The sequence below is a fragment of the Saccoglossus kowalevskii genome, chromosome 14 (genome assembly GCF_978046115.1).
Source record: "Saccoglossus kowalevskii chromosome 14, keSacKowa6.1, whole genome shotgun sequence".
Lineage (NCBI taxonomy): Eukaryota > Metazoa > Hemichordata > Enteropneusta > Harrimaniidae > Saccoglossus > Saccoglossus kowalevskii.
The window spans coordinates 5,797,803-5,818,436 of NC_140654.1; the positions used below are offsets into that span (position 1 = coordinate 5,797,803).

General features: G+C 36.1%; 1 protein-coding gene across 2 annotated transcripts; it reads right to left on the minus strand.

Annotated features, from left to right (window-relative positions):
• Window positions 1-1,981: 1,981 nt before the first annotated feature.
• LOC100378901 (cytoglobin-1) lies at window positions 1,982-18,752 on the minus strand. 2 transcript variants are annotated; one of them, XM_002732439.4, is made up of 4 exons: window positions 18,548-18,752; window positions 3,857-4,033; window positions 2,483-2,711; window positions 1,982-2,367 (listed from the first exon to the last, which is right to left on the minus strand). In XM_002732439.4, the coding sequence occupies exons 2-4, from the start codon at window positions 4,024-4,026 to the stop codon at window positions 2,215-2,217; spliced, it is 552 nt and encodes a 183-aa protein (XP_002732485.2). In that variant the 5' UTR covers window positions 4,027-4,033; window positions 18,548-18,752; the 3' UTR covers window positions 1,982-2,214. The 2 variants fall into 2 exon arrangements, with proteins under 2 accessions (XP_002732485.2, XP_085363964.1); XM_085507838.1 differs by lacking the exon at window positions 18,548-18,752 and adding an exon at window positions 12,259-12,335.
• Between the last annotated feature and the right edge of the window lie 1,882 nt (window positions 18,753-20,634).

Sequence of the window (20,634 nt, forward strand, 5' to 3'; positions counted from 1 at the left end):
TAAGCTGTTCTATGACTGTTCCACTGATTTTTGAAGAACCACTCATTGGATTTCAATGAAACTTGGCACATGGATGCTCTGAACTAATGCGCAGATTTGATTAGTTTTGGGTAAAAATCTGTTAATATTATTAATTACCTAATTTACATAATGATTAATCAATTTTCGGCTTTTCCACCGATATCTCAAGTACTAATAACATTTCAATAAAACTTGGTACATAGGTGTCATATGACACTGCACATACCTGATAGTTTTTAGGGTAATATCAGTACATATTAATTACCTAATTTGCATAATTAATTAATTTTCAGCTTTTGATATTTCGAGTAGTAATGATCATGTTTCAATGAAACTTGGTACATAGTTACTTGAGGACTGTGCAGTGATCTAATTAGTTTTTGGGTAAATATTTGTGCATATTAATCACCTTATTAGCATAATTAGTTAATTTTCAGCTTTTCACCTGATATCTCAAGTACTAATCATCACATTTCAATGAGACTTGCGACATAGATATTCTAGGACTATGCAGAGACCTAATTAATTTTGGGATAAATAATTGTGCCTTTTAATTACCTAATTTGCATAATTAGTTAATTTTTTGCTGTTCTATGATGTCTAAAAACCAATGAAACTTTTAAAGAGTACCCATCACATTTCAATGAACGTAAGACTATGCACCATATTAGTTTTTGGTAAATATTTATGCTTCTTAATCATCTAATTAACATAATTAATATTGATATCTCAAGTATTGATCATCACATTTGAATAAAACTTGGTACATAAATGCTCTAGGACAATAGACAGTCTGATTAATTTTGGGTTAAAATCTGTTCATATTAATTCTCTAATTAGCATAATAATTAATATTTTTTTGGTTCTTATCACATTTCAATGAAACTTGGTACATTGTGCAGACATTATTAGTTTTACACTTAAATCTGTTCATATTAGTTACCTTATTTGCATAATTAGTTTTCAGCTATTCCATCAATATCTCAAGTATAAGTAATTTTGAATTAATTTTTAATGTGTCTCCAAAACTCTCAGCACACGGGAGTTCTTTCTAAGCTTTCTTTGATTAAATTTTTTTTCTGAGCGGGGGCTATGACATGACATGTCATGTCTTGTTTTTTACTAGAAGGACATGTCTTTTGGCAGCATTTCTTGTATTAATTTCCATTGCACACAAAAAGTAGCAAATACTGTTACTGAAGCACAGAATTTGCATGATTTTTTCTCCCTGGCCATTCACGCAAACTGCAAACGAAGTATTTTACCTCATCCATAGTTGTTGACACTTAGCAACCGCCTTGATGGATGTATTTTGACCACCGGATTCTGACCTTGCATTCTGGCTACATTTACTGCCCTTTCATACCAGTTCAATTTCCTTTCATTATTACATCCAAATTTCATGATATTTAATATTTAAAACCAACCTTTATTTCACAGTCACTTTAGTTTTCACTTTTCTAAAATTATTTTACTGATCAAAAGACTTTTCACTCCCATCATGCAATCTCCCATAGTACTTCCGCAGACACAGTGGCGATCGCCAACATATCTACAAATAACCTCGCTCTCAGGAGCTGTGGAATGAGCTGCGGCAAGCCGAAATAGATCTCGATTGCATACAGCGCCACCAATGGCTGTTCCCGGCTCCATGCGTCGAGCTCGAGAAACCGCGCGATTTGGACGATGGAAGGAAGGGAATTACAGGTTCCAGGAGGTAAGTGGGCCAGTGCCCCCCATATGTATACTACTCGATTACTTTATCTCATGCGTCCACCCTAACCGTCTTGTAACGAGTTAATATGTATGTACGTCGAGCTTACCAATAGTGAAGTTAGTTGACGAATGTTCTTACGTAACTGATAGAAAATGACGAGTATCCCAAACTTGGACGAAACTCCGACCCCAATCGACATATCTGTTCATCCCTGTTCATAAATTACGACAAAATATACAATGCTTATTGTTGAGCTAATTTCCCAAATTTATTCAGTTCATTTCAAAGATCAAGCAACACCGGCGAGATCTCGGGATACCCAGCAGACATATTGCGTGATTGAATAAAATGTAAAGCAGATTTTTCGAAGAGCTTATGAATCTTTATTCCAATGATTCATTGCACAATACTATAACAATTAATTAGTTATTGTCTCGTAGCCTCTTAGTGACGTGAGCATCATTATCTGACGCCCTCTATGTTTTCATTTTGGCATAGGCTTCCTCCAGTGATCCCACAATGACGGATTTCATCACGCCCCATCCTTTCAACCACGCGTTTTTGACAGCCGGGGTGAAGCTGTCGCCGTTTTCCTTTTGCAGTAACCAAATGATAACCGGTCCTAATGCCTGGAGAGGAAAGTGACAAAACATTTGCAGGATTCAATAGAAATGATGGCATTGTTTGACGTCTGCTAATAATGAAAAATCTTGACTAAGTATTATTTTGTTATATCACACTTACATCAAAATGTGAAGAGGTGACTTTATTCTTTGAATGTGAGCTTCCAAGATCTTTGAGCAACTGGACCAACAATTCACCCTCCTCCAAACTCTCTATCAACGAGTTAACAGATGACATAACACGAAAACCATGTGCTTTCAAACGTGGATGATTTCGTAGTTTCTCTTCATCGTCAATTCCGTCAAGATTTTTGAAGAGAGATTTTGAACCCGGGACTGACTGAAACAGTCTGTTAAAAATAAAAAATAATTAAATAATAATTTATTGTTCCAATAAATAAGAAGAAAAAATCACACTTTCTTCAGAGTTTAACATATATACATGGCAGAATATATACGTCGAAAAACCGATCAACAAACAAGCTGCGCTCTGATTGGTCTAACAGTTAGGTGTTAAAGCTGGGTAGCCAATCAGGCACATTCTTGTAAGTAGCTTCGCATTGACACTCCCTTCGGTGTGAATAGTGTATTAAGATGTAAATCACACAATTTATAAAAATTTCAATCATTTATAAAAACAAGCAGCCTCTCGGCTGAGATAGCTCCGCTGTTAGCAATGAACATTTCAATTAAAGAACTGAAGATATCATTAGAAAATAAACAATATGTATTGTATCAAAGCAATTCGCATAATGTCAAAAATATCACTTTTTACCAAAAAAGACAAAAATATTTATTAAAATTAGAGAATTGAAGAGATCATAAAACGAACAAATCTGCGAGAGGTATACCTGTAGTGCCTATATATATAATATCAAAGCAATTGGACTTACGGTTTTTAACAAGAAGTCGAAAATATCACTTTTCACCAAAAATTTAAAAAATATTCACCAAAATTAGAGAATTGAAGATATCATCATGATATGAGCAAATCTAAGAGAGGTCTACCCAAGGTACATTAAACATCAAGTATTAAAGCATGCAGGCTTGTAGTTTTCAAGAAGAAGTCGAACAAGTAAAAAGTTGACACGGACGACGACGACGACGGCCGCCGGACGCCGACGGACAATCACTCATATGATAAGCTCCGCTCGACAAAGTCGACAGCGGAGCTAAAAATCTATAAAAGGGAAACGTGAGCTTTAGCTTTCAAATTAATCACAATAAACTACTTCAGCACGCCAGCATGGAGATTAAACGAGTATAATTTGTGTGTATACGTGAAAGTCATACACCATACATCAACAATGGGTGGTAATTTATATTCTGCAAGTGCAAGTTACGCTAATCAATTATACATGTGCAGTGGGCTAACTAGCCATATTCAGTGGGGCCAAACAAACATGCGCACAGTATGACTAATTAGAATACTCGAATAGGTTATAGGTTACAAAGTCTACGGATCATTCCATTGGATTAGACAGGTAACACTTACCTTATGAATAGGGCTACACCATTCTCTTTTTTCTTAGCATAAACGACCTTCCAGGATTCGCTGATCGCTTTCACTTCCTTCGGTGTCAATGTCGTCACCTCATCCGGTATATCGTCTGGATTAATTTCCGTCGTTTCCTTTACGGGTGTGTTTGATTCGGTGCTCTCCATTTTATAACTGAAAAACACGAATGAATAAAATGAATTGCATCAACATCCAAAGTTTGAACTGGAATATCGAGGTGACAATTTGTCTTGATCTGATTTCGAGAAATAAATTTGTGTAATCTCATTATCGCGGCTATAGTATTTGATACCGTTCTTTTGGATTCATACAGAAATTAAAGGGCGGTGGTCGTCACGTAGCGCGTGTTCGATTTTCATGTAAACTAACAATGTATTTTACACGCGTTGTGGATGTCGAACATATCGAACAGGACAGCTTGCACTCAAATGATGAACCAATACGACAGCCTCTTATATGTCCCCTTATATGTAAATTCTTTCTTAACTTGACATTTTGTCAGGATTGCTCGACTCAGTCCTTGATGCCGTTCGAAGTTTATCCTTATACACAACCACCTGAGAATAATTTCACCGTTATAACATGGCAATGCTCCGCGGACAGAAGGCTTCCCGTTTAAAAAAATATCATCGGGAAAAAAAATCGTACAGAAAGAACAAGACATTCAAAATATTATAATCGAAGATAACAGAAAGTTGATCCTTGTATTAAAAGCAAAACAAAAGTACTGTTGCCAGTCATTTGTTTTGTGTTATTGGACTTGTCTTGGATGTTTTTGTCCAATTTCTACTATACTAGATATACGTCTGGTAGCATCATACATACATCGTAGTCACAACATTTTTTTTTCTTTGAATTAGAAACGAGCTAATGCTACGTGTGTACCTGTTTATTTAGACTTAAAACTTTAGTAAGTAAGACATTTATCAACTTTATTTTCTTCCCTCTTTTAATAGTAAATTTAATAGCTAAGTTAGAGATTCAGAGCAAGATGTATTTTGTTAATTTAGTAGTAAAATTTATACTCGTACTTTGAAGTAGTAGTATCGTAACTTTCTATTGAAATTCTATAAGATTTGTATAATTTTAGTCTAAATGGTGCCAAGTATATACAATCGCAGTTTTGAATAAGGGTGTTCAAATAAATGTGTTTAACTATACCTTCGAGTACCATCTTAGTTTTACAATGATATAATGACAGTGAGCTACTATAAATCTAATACCTAATATGTTTAACATTTAATATCCTTTGGTAGTGCTGATAAAATACTATATACCATTTAAAAAATCAAGTTAGATTTTAGTTTCAACTTCATTCTATTGGCGCGATTTACTAGTATTGAATATCCATCTGAAAAATATGCTATTGCCATCTTGTAAAATATATTAATTTTTCCATAGTCTCTGATTAAGGATTCTCTTATTTTAAGAATTTTACTACTTCACCTTCCAAGCCGATTATTTACTGCTAGTCCCGAAATTTTCTCAAAACCATCCATCTTTTCAAAACGTTTTCCCTCCTCTGTATTCTAAATATTCAACTTTTCTAACCACGTTCGCACACATCTATCCCGAAAAATACAGACTCGGTGTCATTAGTTACATTTATTAGTACTTTTTCAAGTTGTTTTGCTTAACACTTTGTCAATTATATCTATAGAGCGCCAATTTTTAACCATCTACGAATCTGCATTTACACTTTAATTATTTTAATTAAATTAAAAATTATCATACGTATTTATGACTAACACCACAATATAGATTATATTAAAATAACGGCCATCTGAGGCGAAGCGGTCATTCATCGGCTTGTTTAGCATCTACCAACCACAGTTAATATTATACAACCAATATTATGATATAACCCTAGATATAAAAACAATATTTTTCAACAATATCAACAAAATAAAAATAGTCGTGAAGAATAGCATATACACAAAGTATATAGTTTAGCGTTTATTTTTTTTATTGTTGATTTACTCATTTATGTGCATGAGAATTGAAGAGCGATCACGTGAACACACCAAGATGGTCACGTGAATAACACAGGAATGATTTATCACATTGTGCCAAATACTTCAAAGTATGAGGCAGTGAATTTATTCCTAACATGGGACGTGCCAAGACATTTTAGGAGTTGTGCTAATAATTCGCCTTCTCCTAAAATCTCGACCAATGTATAGATAGACATCGTGGCAAGCATGAATGGCCGCTTTGATCTGACCGCGATGCGACATCGCGTTAAAGACTATTTTTTTGTAATGGTTCCAGCTTATAAGATGGGTGTTTCGCTTTTCAATGGCGTCACAGTAACCTAGAAAGTGCCGCAAGCTTCGTCTCATATATCTTTACCGCCTTTCCCTTCCATTCTTCGATATTTAATACTAGTATTCATTTCACAATGAAGTGTATGCAAAATATTTTACATGCAGACTATTCATCATTACTAATATACATATTATTCATATTCATTAAAAATATATTGTATCATGTCAAATACTGAATGATTGGTGATATCAGTGCAATGACAGAAGGAATGGTGATATCACTTGCAATAACAGAAGGAATGGTGATATCACTTGCAATAACAGAAGGAATGGTGATATCACTTGCAATAACAGAAGGAATGGTGATATCACTTGCAATAACAGAAGGAATGGTGATATCACTTGCAATAACAGAATGAATGGTGATATCACTTGCAATAACAGAAGGAATGGTGATATCACTTGCAATAACAGAAGGAATGGTGATATCACTTGCAATAACAGAAGGAATGGTGATATCACTTGCAATAACAGAAGGAATGGTGATATCACTTGCAATAACAGAAGGAATGGTGATATCACTGCAATAACAGAAGGAATGGTGATATCACTTGCAATAACAGAAGGAATGGTGATATCACTGCAATAACAGAAGGAATGGTGATATCACTTGCAATAACAGAAGGAATGGTGATATCACTTGCAATAACAGAAGGAATGGTGATATCACTTGCAATAACAGAAAGAATGGTGATATCACTTGCAATAACAGAAGGAATGGTGATATCACTTGCAATAACAGAAGGAATAGTGATATCACTGCAATAACACACGGAATGGTGATATCACTTGCAATAACAGAAGGAATGGTGATATCACTTGCAATAACAGAAGGAATGGTGATATCACTTGCAATAACAGAAGGAATGGTGATATCACTTGCAATAACAGAAGGAATGATGATATCACTGCAATAACACACGGAATGGTGATATCACTTGCAATAACACACGGAATGGTGATATCACTTGCAATGACAGAAGGAATGGTGATATCACTGCAATAACAGAAGGAATGGTGATATCACTTGCAATGACAGAAGGAATGGTGATATCACTGCAATAACAGAAGGAATGGTGATATCACTTCCAATAACAGAAGGAATGGTGATATCACTTGCAATAACAGAAGGAATGGTGATATCACTTGCAATAACAGAAGGAATGGTGATATCACTTGCAATAACAGAAGGAATGGTGATATCACTTGCAATGACAGAAGGAATGGTGATATCACTTGCAATGACAGAAGGAATGGTGATATCACTTGCAATAACAGAAGGAATGGTGACATCACTTGCAATAACAGAAGGAATGGTGATATCACTGCAATAACAGGAGGAATGGTGATATCACTGCAATAACAGAAGGAATGGTGATATCACTTGCAATAACAGAAAGAATGGTGATATCACTGCAATAACAGAAGGAATGGTGATATCACTTGCAATAACAGAAATAATGGTGATATCACTGCAATAACAGAAGGAATGGTGATATCACTTGCAATAACAGAAGGAATGGTGATATCACTGCAATAACAGAAGGAATGGTGATATCACTTGCAATAACAGAAGGAATGGTGATATCACTGCAATAACAGAAGGAATGGTGATATCACTTGCAATAACAGAAGGAATGGTGATATCACTTGCAATAACTGAAAGGATGGTGATATCACTTGCAATAACAGAAGGAATGGTGATATCACTGCAATAACAGAAAGAATGGTGATATCACTTGCAATAACAGAAGGAATGGTGATATCACTTGCAAAAACAGAAGGAATGGTGATATCACTTGCAATGACAGAAGAAATGGTGATATCACTTGCAATAACAGAAGGAATGGTGATATCACTTGCAATAACAGAAGGAATGGTGATATCACTTGCAATAACAGAAGGAATGGTGATATCACTTGCAATAACAGAAGGAATAGTGATATCACTGCAATAACACACGGAATGGTGATATCACTTGCAATAACAGAAGGAATGGTGATATCACTTGCAATAACAGAAGGAATGGTGATATCACTTGCAATAACAGAAGGAATGGTGATATCACTTGCAATAACAGAAGGAATGATGATATCACTGCAATAACACACGGAATGGTGATATCACTTGCAATAACACACGGAATGGTGATATCACTTGCAATGACAGAAGGAATGGTGATATCACTGCAATAACAGAAGGAATGGTGATATCACTTCCAATAACAGAAGGAATGGTGATATCACTTGCAATAACAGAAGGAATGGTGATATCACTTGCAATAACAGAAGGAATGGTGATATCACTTGCAATAACAGAAGGAATGGTGATATCACTTGCAATGACAGAAGGAATGGTGATATCACTTGCAATGACAGAAGGAATGGTGATATCACTTGCAATAACAGAAGGAATGGTGACATCACTTGCAATAACAGAAGGAATGGTGATATCACTGCAATAACAGAAGGAATGGTGATATCACTGCAATAACAGAAGGAATGGTGATATCACTTGCAATAACAGAAAGAATGGTGATATCACTGCAATAACAGAAGGAATGGTGATATCACTTGCAATAACAGAAAGAATGGTGATATCACTGCAATAACAGAAGGAATGGTGATATCACTTGCAATAACAGAAGGAATGGTGATATCACTGCAATAACAGAAGGAATGGTGATATCACTTGCAATAACAGAAGGAATGGTGATATCACTGCAATAACAGAAGGAATGGTGATATCACTTGCAATAACAGAAGGAATGGTGATATCACTTGCAATAACTGAAAGGATGGTGATATCACTTGCAATAACAGAAGGAATGGTGATATCACTGCAATAACAGAAAGAATGGTGATATCACTTGCAATAACAGAAGGAATGGTGATATCACTTGCAAAAACAGAAGGAATGGTGATATCACTTGCAATGACAGAAGGAATGGTGATATCACTTGCAATAACAGAAGGAATGGTGATATCACTTGCAATAACAGAAGGAATGGTGATATCACTGCAATAACAGAAGGAATGGTGATATCACTTGCAATAACAGAAGGAATGGTGATATCACTGCAATAACAGAAGGAATGGTGATATCACTTGCAATGACAGAAGGAATGGTGATATCACTGCAATAACAGAAGGAATGGTGATATCACTTCCAATAACAGAAGGAATGGTGATATCACTTGCAATAACAGAAGGAATGGTGATATCACTTGCAATAACAGAAGGAATGGTGATATCACTTGCAATAACAGAAGGAATGGTGATATCACTTGCAATGACAGAAGGAATGGTGATATCACTTGCAATGACAGAAGGAATGGTGATATCACTTGCAATAACAGAAGGAATGGTGACATCACTTGCAATAACAGAAGGAATGGTGATATCACTGCAATAACAGGAGGAATGGTGATATCACTGCAATAACAGAAGGAATGGTGATATCACTTGCAATAACAGAAAGAATGGTGATATCACTGCAATAACAGAAGGAATGGTGATATCACTTGCAATAACAGAAATAATGGTGATATCACTGCAATAACAGAAGGAATGGTGATATCACTTGCAATAACAGAAGGAATGGTGATATCACTGCAATAACAGAAGGAATGGTGATATCACTTGCAATAACAGAAGGAATGGTGATATCACTGCAATAACAGAAGGAATGGTGATATCACTTGCAATAACAGAAGGAATGGTGATATCACTTGCAATAACTGAAAGGATGGTGATATCACTTGCAATAACAGAAGGAATGGTGATATCACTGCAATAACAGAAAGAATGGTGATATCACTTGCAATAACAGAAGGAATGGTGATATCACTTGCAAAAACAGAAGGAATGGTGATATCACTTGCAATGACAGAAGAAATGGTGATATCACTTGCAATAACAGAAGGAATGGTGATATCACTTGCAATAACAGAAGGAATGGTGATATCACTTGCAATAACAGAAGGAATGGTGATATCACTTGCAATAACAGAAGGAATAGTGATATCACTGCAATAACACACGGAATGGTGATATCACTTGCAATAACAGAAGGAATGGTGATATCACTTGCAATAACAGAAGGAATGGTGATATCACTTGCAATAACAGAAGGAATGGTGATATCACTTGCAATAACAGAAGGAATGATGATATCACTGCAATAACACACGGAATGGTGATATCACTTGCAATAACACACGGAATGGTGATATCACTTGCAATGACAGAAGGAATGGTGATATCACTGCAATAACAGAAGGAATGGTGATATCACTTCCAATAACAGAAGGAATGGTGATATCACTTGCAATAACAGAAGGAATGGTGATATCACTTGCAATAACAGAAGGAATGGTGATATCACTTGCAATAACAGAAGGAATGGTGATATCACTTGCAATGACAGAAGGAATGGTGATATCACTTGCAATGACAGAAGGAATGGTGATATCACTTGCAATAACAGAAGGAATGGTGACATCACTTGCAATAACAGAAGGAATGGTGATATCACTGCAATAACAGAAGGAATGGTGATATCACTGCAATAACAGAAGGAATGGTGATATCACTTGCAATAACAGAAAGAATGGTGATATCACTGCAATAACAGAAGGAATGGTGATATCACTTGCAATAACAGAAAGAATGGTGATATCACTGCAATAACAGAAGGAATGGTGATATCACTTGCAATAACAGAAGGAATGGTGATATCACTGCAATAACAGAAGGAATGGTGATATCACTTGCAATAACAGAAGGAATGGTGATATCACTGCAATAACAGAAGGAATGGTGATATCACTTGCAATAACAGAAGGAATGGTGATATCACTTGCAATAACTGAAAGGATGGTGATATCACTTGCAATAACAGAAGGAATGGTGATATCACTGCAATAACAGAAAGAATGGTGATATCACTTGCAATAACAGAAGGAATGGTGATATCACTTGCAAAAACAGAAGGAATGGTGATATCACTTGCAATGACAGAAGGAATGGTGATATCACTTGCAATAACAGAAGGAATGGTGATATCACTTGCAATAACAGAAGGAATGGTGATATCACTGCAATAACAGAAGGAATGGTGATATCACTTGCAATAACAGAAGGAATGGTGATATCACTTGCAATAACAGAAGGAATGGTGATATCACTTGCAATAACAGAAGGAATGGTGATATCACTTGCAATAACAGAAGGAATGGTGATATCACTTGCAATAACAGAAGGAATGGTGATATCACTTGCAATAACAGAAGGAATGGTGATATCACTTGCAATAACAGAAGGAATGGTGATATCACTTGCAATAACAGAAGGAATGGTGATATCACTTGCAATAACAGAAGGAATGGTGATATCACTTGCAATAACAGAAGGAATGGTGATATCACTTGCAATAACAGAAGGAATGGTGATATCACTTGCAATAACAGAAGGAATGGTGATATCACTTGCAATAACAGAAGGAATGGTGATATCACTTGCAATAACAGAAGGAATGGTGATGGTGAAAGCAGGAAGGAAATTAAATAATTGTAGGTAGAAAGGTAAACAATAATATAGAGAAATGAACAGGAATGGGAAAAGAATACTTGAATACTAAAAAGAAAACAATATCGAAGGAATAAACTAACAGTTTATGAACAATAGAAAAGAAGACAATAACGAGAATAACACATTGTAGAAATAAAACAATATGTAGAGGTATGTTTGTTATATTAGTATTTTAGTAATTTCATTGATGCGCATTCACAACAGCCTAAGGCAAACTATACTTTCATCTTGTAGATGGTTTACCATTGTCCGAAAAAATCACCCTTGTTTTTTTTCGTACACGGTAAAATAAAGTAAAAATATTCTGATTAAAAGATATTTTCCCAATATTTAAACCTAATATGTTTACACTTGTATCACACACCTGTTAGCATTCAAGCTCATCATCACTAATTTTGCGGTGATAATTGTGATAATCACTCGCGGATTTAGGGGGAGGCGCGCCAGGCCTGATTCTCACCTATCACATTCAAAGCGAAATATCACCTCCAGCACCGGTTACTCCGTCCAAATTCTTGCTTCAAACATCATAACTTTAAGGTCAAAGATCGGTGTATTCATTGCCGACTGTTCTGTTACGTAACATCATAAATTCCACTTGCGTTCTCCCCATTATGGGCAAGTCAATGTAAAAGTACATGGGGCAGACGGGTGAAGGGTTAAAGTCCAACTCTAAAGTTTAACAAGTAACCTGTAGAATGTTGTGTGGGTAATATTTTTATATTGATTTTTGTTGCATTTGCAGCAAATAGTTACCAAACAATGAAAGATCGATAGGATTGGATATACCTCTCAGCTGGCTTCACATGCATAGTTCAAGACTGCCTAACCGGTGCTTATACCAGGATTTAGTTACAGCACTGTGGTCTGTGGTTACAGCTTCATTTTCCGAGTAATCACAAGAAATTGACATTACAATAGAAAATAAAAGACTGGCACTCCCATACAATTAATAGCAAGTGACATTCCTGGAATTGAAACATAGATTTTGAAGTCACTGGTGTAGGCATTGAATAACTTCAAGTTGGCATAAAGACGAGGTAGTTTATTTAATCAGTGCTGAACTAGAGGTTGAAATTATAATTAAGTTCGTTGTCATATAATTTGTTTATTTAAATTTCTCATGAATTCAAATAGAATACACTGGTGAAAGGATGTTTTTGAGGTGTGGTTACATTGTGTATGGAGTGGTAGGGTTGGGTGTCATATAATTTTTTCATTTTCAACTCTCATGAAATCACACTAAATTTCACTTAATTTATTTTCGATGAAAAGTTTTCAAGCATACGGTGTGAATCAAATTTTCACTGTGCTGTGTCAAGTCTCAATAGAGTATGAGGGAAATGGCATTTTCACTGGAATTTATTTTAGCGGAAAAATGTTCACAGTGAAAGGAAGTATTCCACATTATTACATATATACTGCAGTTTATTTTGATTCGTCTCTGAAATCAAAATCGGTACTTCCACACCCCATATGCAAATGAGGTCTGAGAGCGAATAAAGTAGTCCGTTCAAGAGTAGCGTTTTTCGAAACATAGCAGAAATAAACAATATTTAGAAGTACGATACTTTACGTTTGGGTACATGAATATATTTGCCGAGTGAAATGAAATTTGAACAACAGTAATGGTACTTCTAAGCAGTAACTTATTTTGACTAAAACTAATTTGCATATCACCCATGCAATGATGTTTTTGGTATTTTCACGGTCAATATGCAAATGAACATGGTATTGGCGATTCGCTCCACTTGGATTGCCCTTAAAATCACTTTAATTTTGTGTATCTGTGTGTGTGTGTGATTTCTAGTGTTTTCACGTATTAATTCTTCTGTGATTTGTTTGGCTTGGCCGATTTCGCTCAAACTTAGCAGGTAGGTCACACCTTCACCCTAGTTATCAGGAAATGTATCTCCTACAAATTTTGGATACAACACCTCAGACATAGCTCATTTTGCTCAGCTTGAGTGTGGGCACAAAGTTACTATTGGTAAAATCTGAAAACAAATTCTGACCACCGTTTCCATGGAAACAGCCAACAACTGAATTTGTTAATACCTTCACGCCAAATGTATCACACCCTACATTTCTATGATTAAAAAGCATGGACGTAGCTCATTCTAATCCGCTTGAGTGTGGGCAACAATTTACTGAGATTTATTTTGGCTTGGCTAATTTTGTTTATAATTGACAGGCAGGTCGTACCGTCACTAATTGGCAAAACAATCCTGGTCCACAGCTACCATGGCAACAGCCAAAAACTGTTTTTTGAATACTTTCGACCCCAAATTTACCTCCCACTAGTCTTGTATTCATGCCTTTTATTTTGGCTACGTTGCACACCGGTAAGAGATCACCGACGCCGACATTGTTACACTGTATCAACGTAATCCCGACGCAACTTTGAACTTTGAATGAACTGTAAATGCTGCCTGCAATCTAGAAAATACTATGGGTTGGAAATAATAAATTTAAGGGATTGTTCAGTTACTCTGGCCTGGGGGGGGGGTCGGCAGATTCCATTTTGTCAGCTGTAAATCTCAGTTGACCCACCCCTATCAACAACAAAAAGTGGGCGACCCCCTAACATTATATTTTAAAACATGCTGACCCCCCCCCGAAAAACAAAGAAACATTAACAGTTTTGGCTCTGACATGATTACAAAATGTATGATGTGCATTGAAAATATCGTGGTTTGCCGTAATTTTTAGTGTTTGCATTTAATAGACCAGTCACCTTAGGAGGGGAGGGGAAGCATAAAGCCAAAAAACGACTACAGAAAAGGCTGCAGGAAGTAGGGAAATCTATGCTGCTAAAGATAGTAAATAAAAACAAAGCTGTGGAGTACTCACTCAATAAACGCCCTTTATATAAGATAGGAAAAGAGGATTTGAATCTAGGCGGTTTGAAAACTAATTTGGATTTAATATATCTTTCATATCTTATAGACCAGGAAAGCTTTACACCTGAAGCACAGTCTGTGCTTATGAAAACAAGGGACACTTTGATTTTTGTATAAATTTGTGTTGGATTTTGGTATTTTACAGAGCAAAATATGCATATTTAAAAGTTAAAAAAACAAAAAAACTATTTATTTATATACATGAATCCATTTAACTTTTTTGATTTGCTGAACAAAAACTGTCACTGCTCTTTGTACTAATTGCTGTGTTTTTCCGTCTCCAGCTACAATTGGATAAATCCAGTAAATATCTTATACAATGGTGACTTCAGACTTTAAATAAAATAATCTGATATCACATGGACTTGGGATGTGTTCAAAACTTAACAAATTTATAGGCAATATGGGTAATAGTTATTATTAAGAACACATTTGTACGATTAACTTTTTAATCTATTGTTCTGAAATAAAATTTAAAAAAATATATGCATAAGCGCGTGTGTGAATTGTGGAAAACAGGGTGATCCCCCCCCCCATTTGCAAAATCAAAAACAGGGTAACCCCCCTACTGATCCACCCCAGGCCGAAGTAACTGACCAATCCCTAACAACAGCATACGTCCTAGCAATAAAATAAAATGACTTCTAAGGACTGAATGTTTTTTTGCGAACTTTGTATACAGTGCCCGGTTTTAGTTATAAACCGACGTTAGCTTCACGTTCATGTCCTACCATGGCAACAGCCGAAAACATATTGCTAGTTTTTTTTTAGTGGAGTGGATCGCCAACCGGCTTGTTTTCATTGGCAAAATCGTTCAGCAACATGTTTGGCATATTAGGTGTACATCACATGGACTACTACGATTGAGAGAACTTTATGTATGTTGAATGAGTTTTATAAACCCCGAAGGGCTCTTGGAAGATCCACCCGCAGTAAAATTAGCGATTGCCATGGAGGCGCAACCATCAACATCAAAATCCCAGGAGGTTTCTGCTGGCGACGTTACCCAGTTCCAAATACAGATCACCAACACCAAATAAGCAACATTTTAACCGGTAATCAAGATTAATTCAATCCACGGCTAACAAGCAACATCACAAGTGAAGTTATAGCGTGAAGCTCAGCGACTACTGCTGACAACGTAAGTCATGCTTGCGTGCCTTCACCATTGTATTCAAACGAATCACGTGGTGTGCCGTTCTCTTTCAAACCCGGGATTCGATCAATAGGGGAGTTTCAGTAAAAAAAACACATTGCAAATCATGCAAATTCAACATTTTCAAACCAGTATACTAAAACAGAAATGCTCAGCGATGCAAAAGAAGGATAGATGTTACTTTTCATTATACACATCTCTGTTGATACAATCCCTCACATATTCTATTCCCAGTTATACCTGCGTAAATGGATTAGCCTCTTTTGATGTTGACATTCAGACTAAAATCACGTGACAGGCTGTTAAAATTGGCTGTTGCATACACTTTCGCCGGTCTGGAAAATGTGTTTAGTTAGCTCTCATTCAAGTAACAATGCAGATTTCCCAGTGGGAGTGAAAATATTCGACTCTGCCATTAAAAAATAGGGGTGTTTTGAGCAAAAAAACGAATAACCATGGAGTGCACAACACACTGAATTTCGGAACAAATCTTGCATTATTTACAGCAGCAGAATACCACAGAAATATCAGACGAAACATGGAAACACTATATATATATATATATGTATTTCGGCCTGAACCCTCTCTATTGCAATTCCAGGAATTACCCCCCATATGTGCAACCATTTTCCACCTTGGTACCACCCAAGCCTGAAAACAAAATCTTAATACCACGCTGAAGCGTTTGGTAATAAACAGTAAACACGGTGTCACGGTAAATGCTCGTCAGCAGTGATTTCGCTGCAGGTTCTGGCATTACTTCTCCAAATTGGACGTGGTAAACAGGTTGGCATGGTCGGTGCATAATCCGGTATAACTTCCCAAAATTGTGAACTTGCGTGGTGTCTTGAGCAAATGACCTTTTCGCCCTCGACATGTCCAAGGACATATTGAGCAAACTTAGATTTAAATGCATTCAACAGAGGTAATATGGTCATGGTCAATACAACTATCACGTGTCTATCTCTCGTATTACTATATATAATAATCGTTTACAGAAAATCAGAATTTAAAAATAGTATTCGAATACAACAGTCCTAATGCTCCCGAGTCTGTCGTCATTTCATAAATGCATAGGTTGCGACAAAACGTGCTACAGATGTGCTACAGTACATGGTTCACGGAAACATTTAATAAACTTGACAAATCTAAAGAAAATGCGGGTCGTGTTTATATATTCTAGTAGACTGTGAATATCGGAATGGGACAGAGGGAATGAAAATTAATCTACTTAGGGTTTCAATTGTGGGGAGAGGTCAAATGATCGGACAAAGATTGAGTTGAGTACGTGCTCTCTGTTCAGAAATATACACACGGCAAAATGTGGTGAAAGGCTATGACGACACGTGGTTGCCAGGAGAATAAACAAAAATTTTGCACTTAGACTTCACACTTGATACAACTGAGTTGCGAAATTAGAGACTTTTTGCATTCTCAGCAGAATAAATCTTATTTCTATGCCTGTATTGATGTGTTCTCTGGCAAGTTTTAGCGTTTACGAATAAAAAGAAACAATGATGTCACTTAGAAGAGTCGACAGTAATAATAATCTTTATTATCAAATGGAATAACAGATATCGACGGAGAAATTGAAGGAAAATATAAGTGTTGATAATTACTTTGCAAAATTGTTTGGGTTATATTTTAACACAACGATGTTGCTGTGATTTATTTGCTTTTTTCTATAGAGTGTATGTACTTTGTTATATAAATGTTCTATTGCTATTTTTTTCGAAATCAATTCTCAGTCTCTCCGAGTTTCTAATAGCGTGGCTCTTACTTTGAGTCATATGTCGCCTTTCATAACTATATTTTATTCAGATACTTTGTTGTACAAATATATGTCTTATTTATTTTATTTATTATAATATTGTAAAATTAGTACGCATGCGCCTGTCGATGTACGAATGTCAAACCACAGCAAGAAATTGATAACTTTTTTGATCGGAGTCAAAAACTCTAGTGTTTTTTATTAAGTTTGATACTAGATAACCAAGCTTTGATTTAATGTGACCCTAGTTGTGTTAGTAGTAATTGAAACCACTGAGCAGCGCTTCACAGAAAGAATACCTGGGGTTGATATGTTTGCACGCTGGCGTCGTAGATTCAACGGCAATGACTGTGTCTTACCAGAAAGAGTACTAACGAGAAGTACCGCGATTGTATCACGCCGCTTTTTTTTTTCAGATGTCTGGTCGGAACACGTCATCACTGCCGACTCGAATATAGCTGTAGCATAGATTGTGTCTCACAATTATTATATATGAATCAGAGATATTAGATCATGTATAAATAACGCACATATATTGCTTTCTAAGCAGGATATGGAGTCAGGTTAAACATGAAACTACAACCCGCTAGTTTCAAGGGATACTTTTGAAACTTTCTCGAGTACGGTAAATTATGCCACCGGGGAGCATGGAGTTATAATATAAATATAATGCAATGTTGATATTTCATTTGAAGAGGTCGTCAACCTTTATTTCCAATCAAACCTCGCGAATGTAACCTTCGTTCTACCCCAAAGCGCTTCCGTTACCATCGGAATTGAATTAAAATTGTGAAGTTGACCATTCGATTATACAGTTGTCAGTGCGACGATAAAATGACAGTGTAACTACAAGATTACGTTTAATATACAGTAACGTATATGCATGTCTGAAGATCAAATACTGACTGATGGTACTCACCTGTTGACGACACCAACAACGACGAGTCTCGGAGTCCAAATGGCAAGTTTTCTGCGTGTCAGTTACTCTTATACAGCGCGATTTGAATTTATTTAATCTGCTGAACCCAAGTCATGTGTAAACTTGTAAACACGTACGGCAGAAATGCCTAGGTCATATAGGGGCGAATACAATCACACTCACGCCGAGATAGCTCACCGGAATGGACAAGTATGTGGTCAAAGGTCAAATAGAGTTGACATCAAATCTTCAAACAATCTGAATGTCAATAACACAGCAATCATGGAATTTTATATATTTATTTATAATATATTTCAGGTTTACAGAATGGTCGATAAAGGGTCTGTCGTGGTGTGGATATTTGTAACATGTGTACTCAGTTTTGTAGACCGATGTGTGGAACAAATGTACGCTTTGTATTCAACAATAGATTGCACGTTATTGTCAAAGTGTACAATAAATCAAAGGTTATCTGATAGTTAACGTGGCCAATTTGCTACTGGTTTGTCGGTAGTTTGATTTTCACGGTCTAATGGTCGGAAATAAAAAAAATGAATCGAACTTTTCTCAGCCGGGGGATACAAGAGTGTGTTGCTCGCCATAGTGTCACTATTGTGGTTCGGTTACAATTGTTTATCGAGGACGACTCCGTTGTCATAACACATCTTAAGCTTAACCATCACTGACCTCGTCTACATAATAATATCTATTGGTAGCTCAACGGGAAAACCAGTTTTAGGTATTCAAATTCAGAGCTAATTTGGGTGAAACAGACACCGCCCACCACCGCGACTGTGTAACCATACGCCTCAAAACATTCATACACAGTATTGTACTGGATCCAAATTATTTTCTATGTATGCAGTGATGTTAGTTTATTTCTTTACTGTGATTGATTTACCTGATTCCAATTCAGAAATGTTTTTGCAACATCATGCAGCTCAATATTATAAACATACTTCGTTTGAAACTGAATAGAGGACGTTGACATTAGCGCCCCCAAGTGTAAAAAACACGACAAATAAAACTATGGACACTAGAGGGCAGTATGAACTTAACCATATACTAGTAGATGGTTTACGCATGTACGAGACTATTGTTGATAAATAGTGGTTATACCAGAATCCAATGCGCTCTCCCAGTGACAAGCATCTGTTTGTAGTGTGCACTAATATCTACTTTGGCTCGTTTAAGTTCTTCGATGCATTTCAATCAACCCATGAATCATCTAGGCAAACCTGGACAGTGTCGGTCAAAGTCTCCATCTGTGTTAATATTGGACCCATATCACCTCATATGTACGGCGCGACGGCCACCTCTTTAAACAAGGCGGTGTTACTGTGGTGCATTTCACAAATCATGTGTACACACTATCTGTGGACAATAATTTTGCTGTTACGTAATCAGTAATGCGTCTTGAGTCTTTATTATTGTTGTATTACTTGAATTATTCGGCGATTTTTTTTATTACTGACCACGTGCCTTGTAGACGTCCACGTGAAAAGAATGTTTCTGATTTAACGGGCCATGTGTTAGATACCCTTCTGTAGATACTCAAGCATTAATTCCACAATCCACGTACCGTAATGTCACGTTTATCTCAAAAAAGTATTTTTTTTTAACCTCAGGGTTTTTCCACATATGACAATTATAGCAGTACATTAAATATACTCACAAAGTATAAGCAATTTGCAAGGATTTCACGAATATTTATTCAACATTGAAATTATTTTTATTTATTTATAGTTTGTTGTTGTTGTTTTTTTGTTTTTTTGCATTTTTTTTTATATTCACAGTTTTGGTCTCCACTGCTTTACACGAAATGCCAGAAGTGTTACATTATTAGGTTAACACCCTATATTACATTAGTACAAAATAATAAAGCAACTGCCAACAATCTCTGACGTCATTTCGTAGATAAACACGTGATCAACATAGTGTACACGTTTCACACACGAATTTGAACTTCTGATCAACTATTAAACACAAATTGAGAGAATGACTAATTTTCATAATCATTTACTCATTGCTTATTTTTCACACACTTTCAATAAAATGGAAATAACTCTCACACAAAAAGGCAGGCT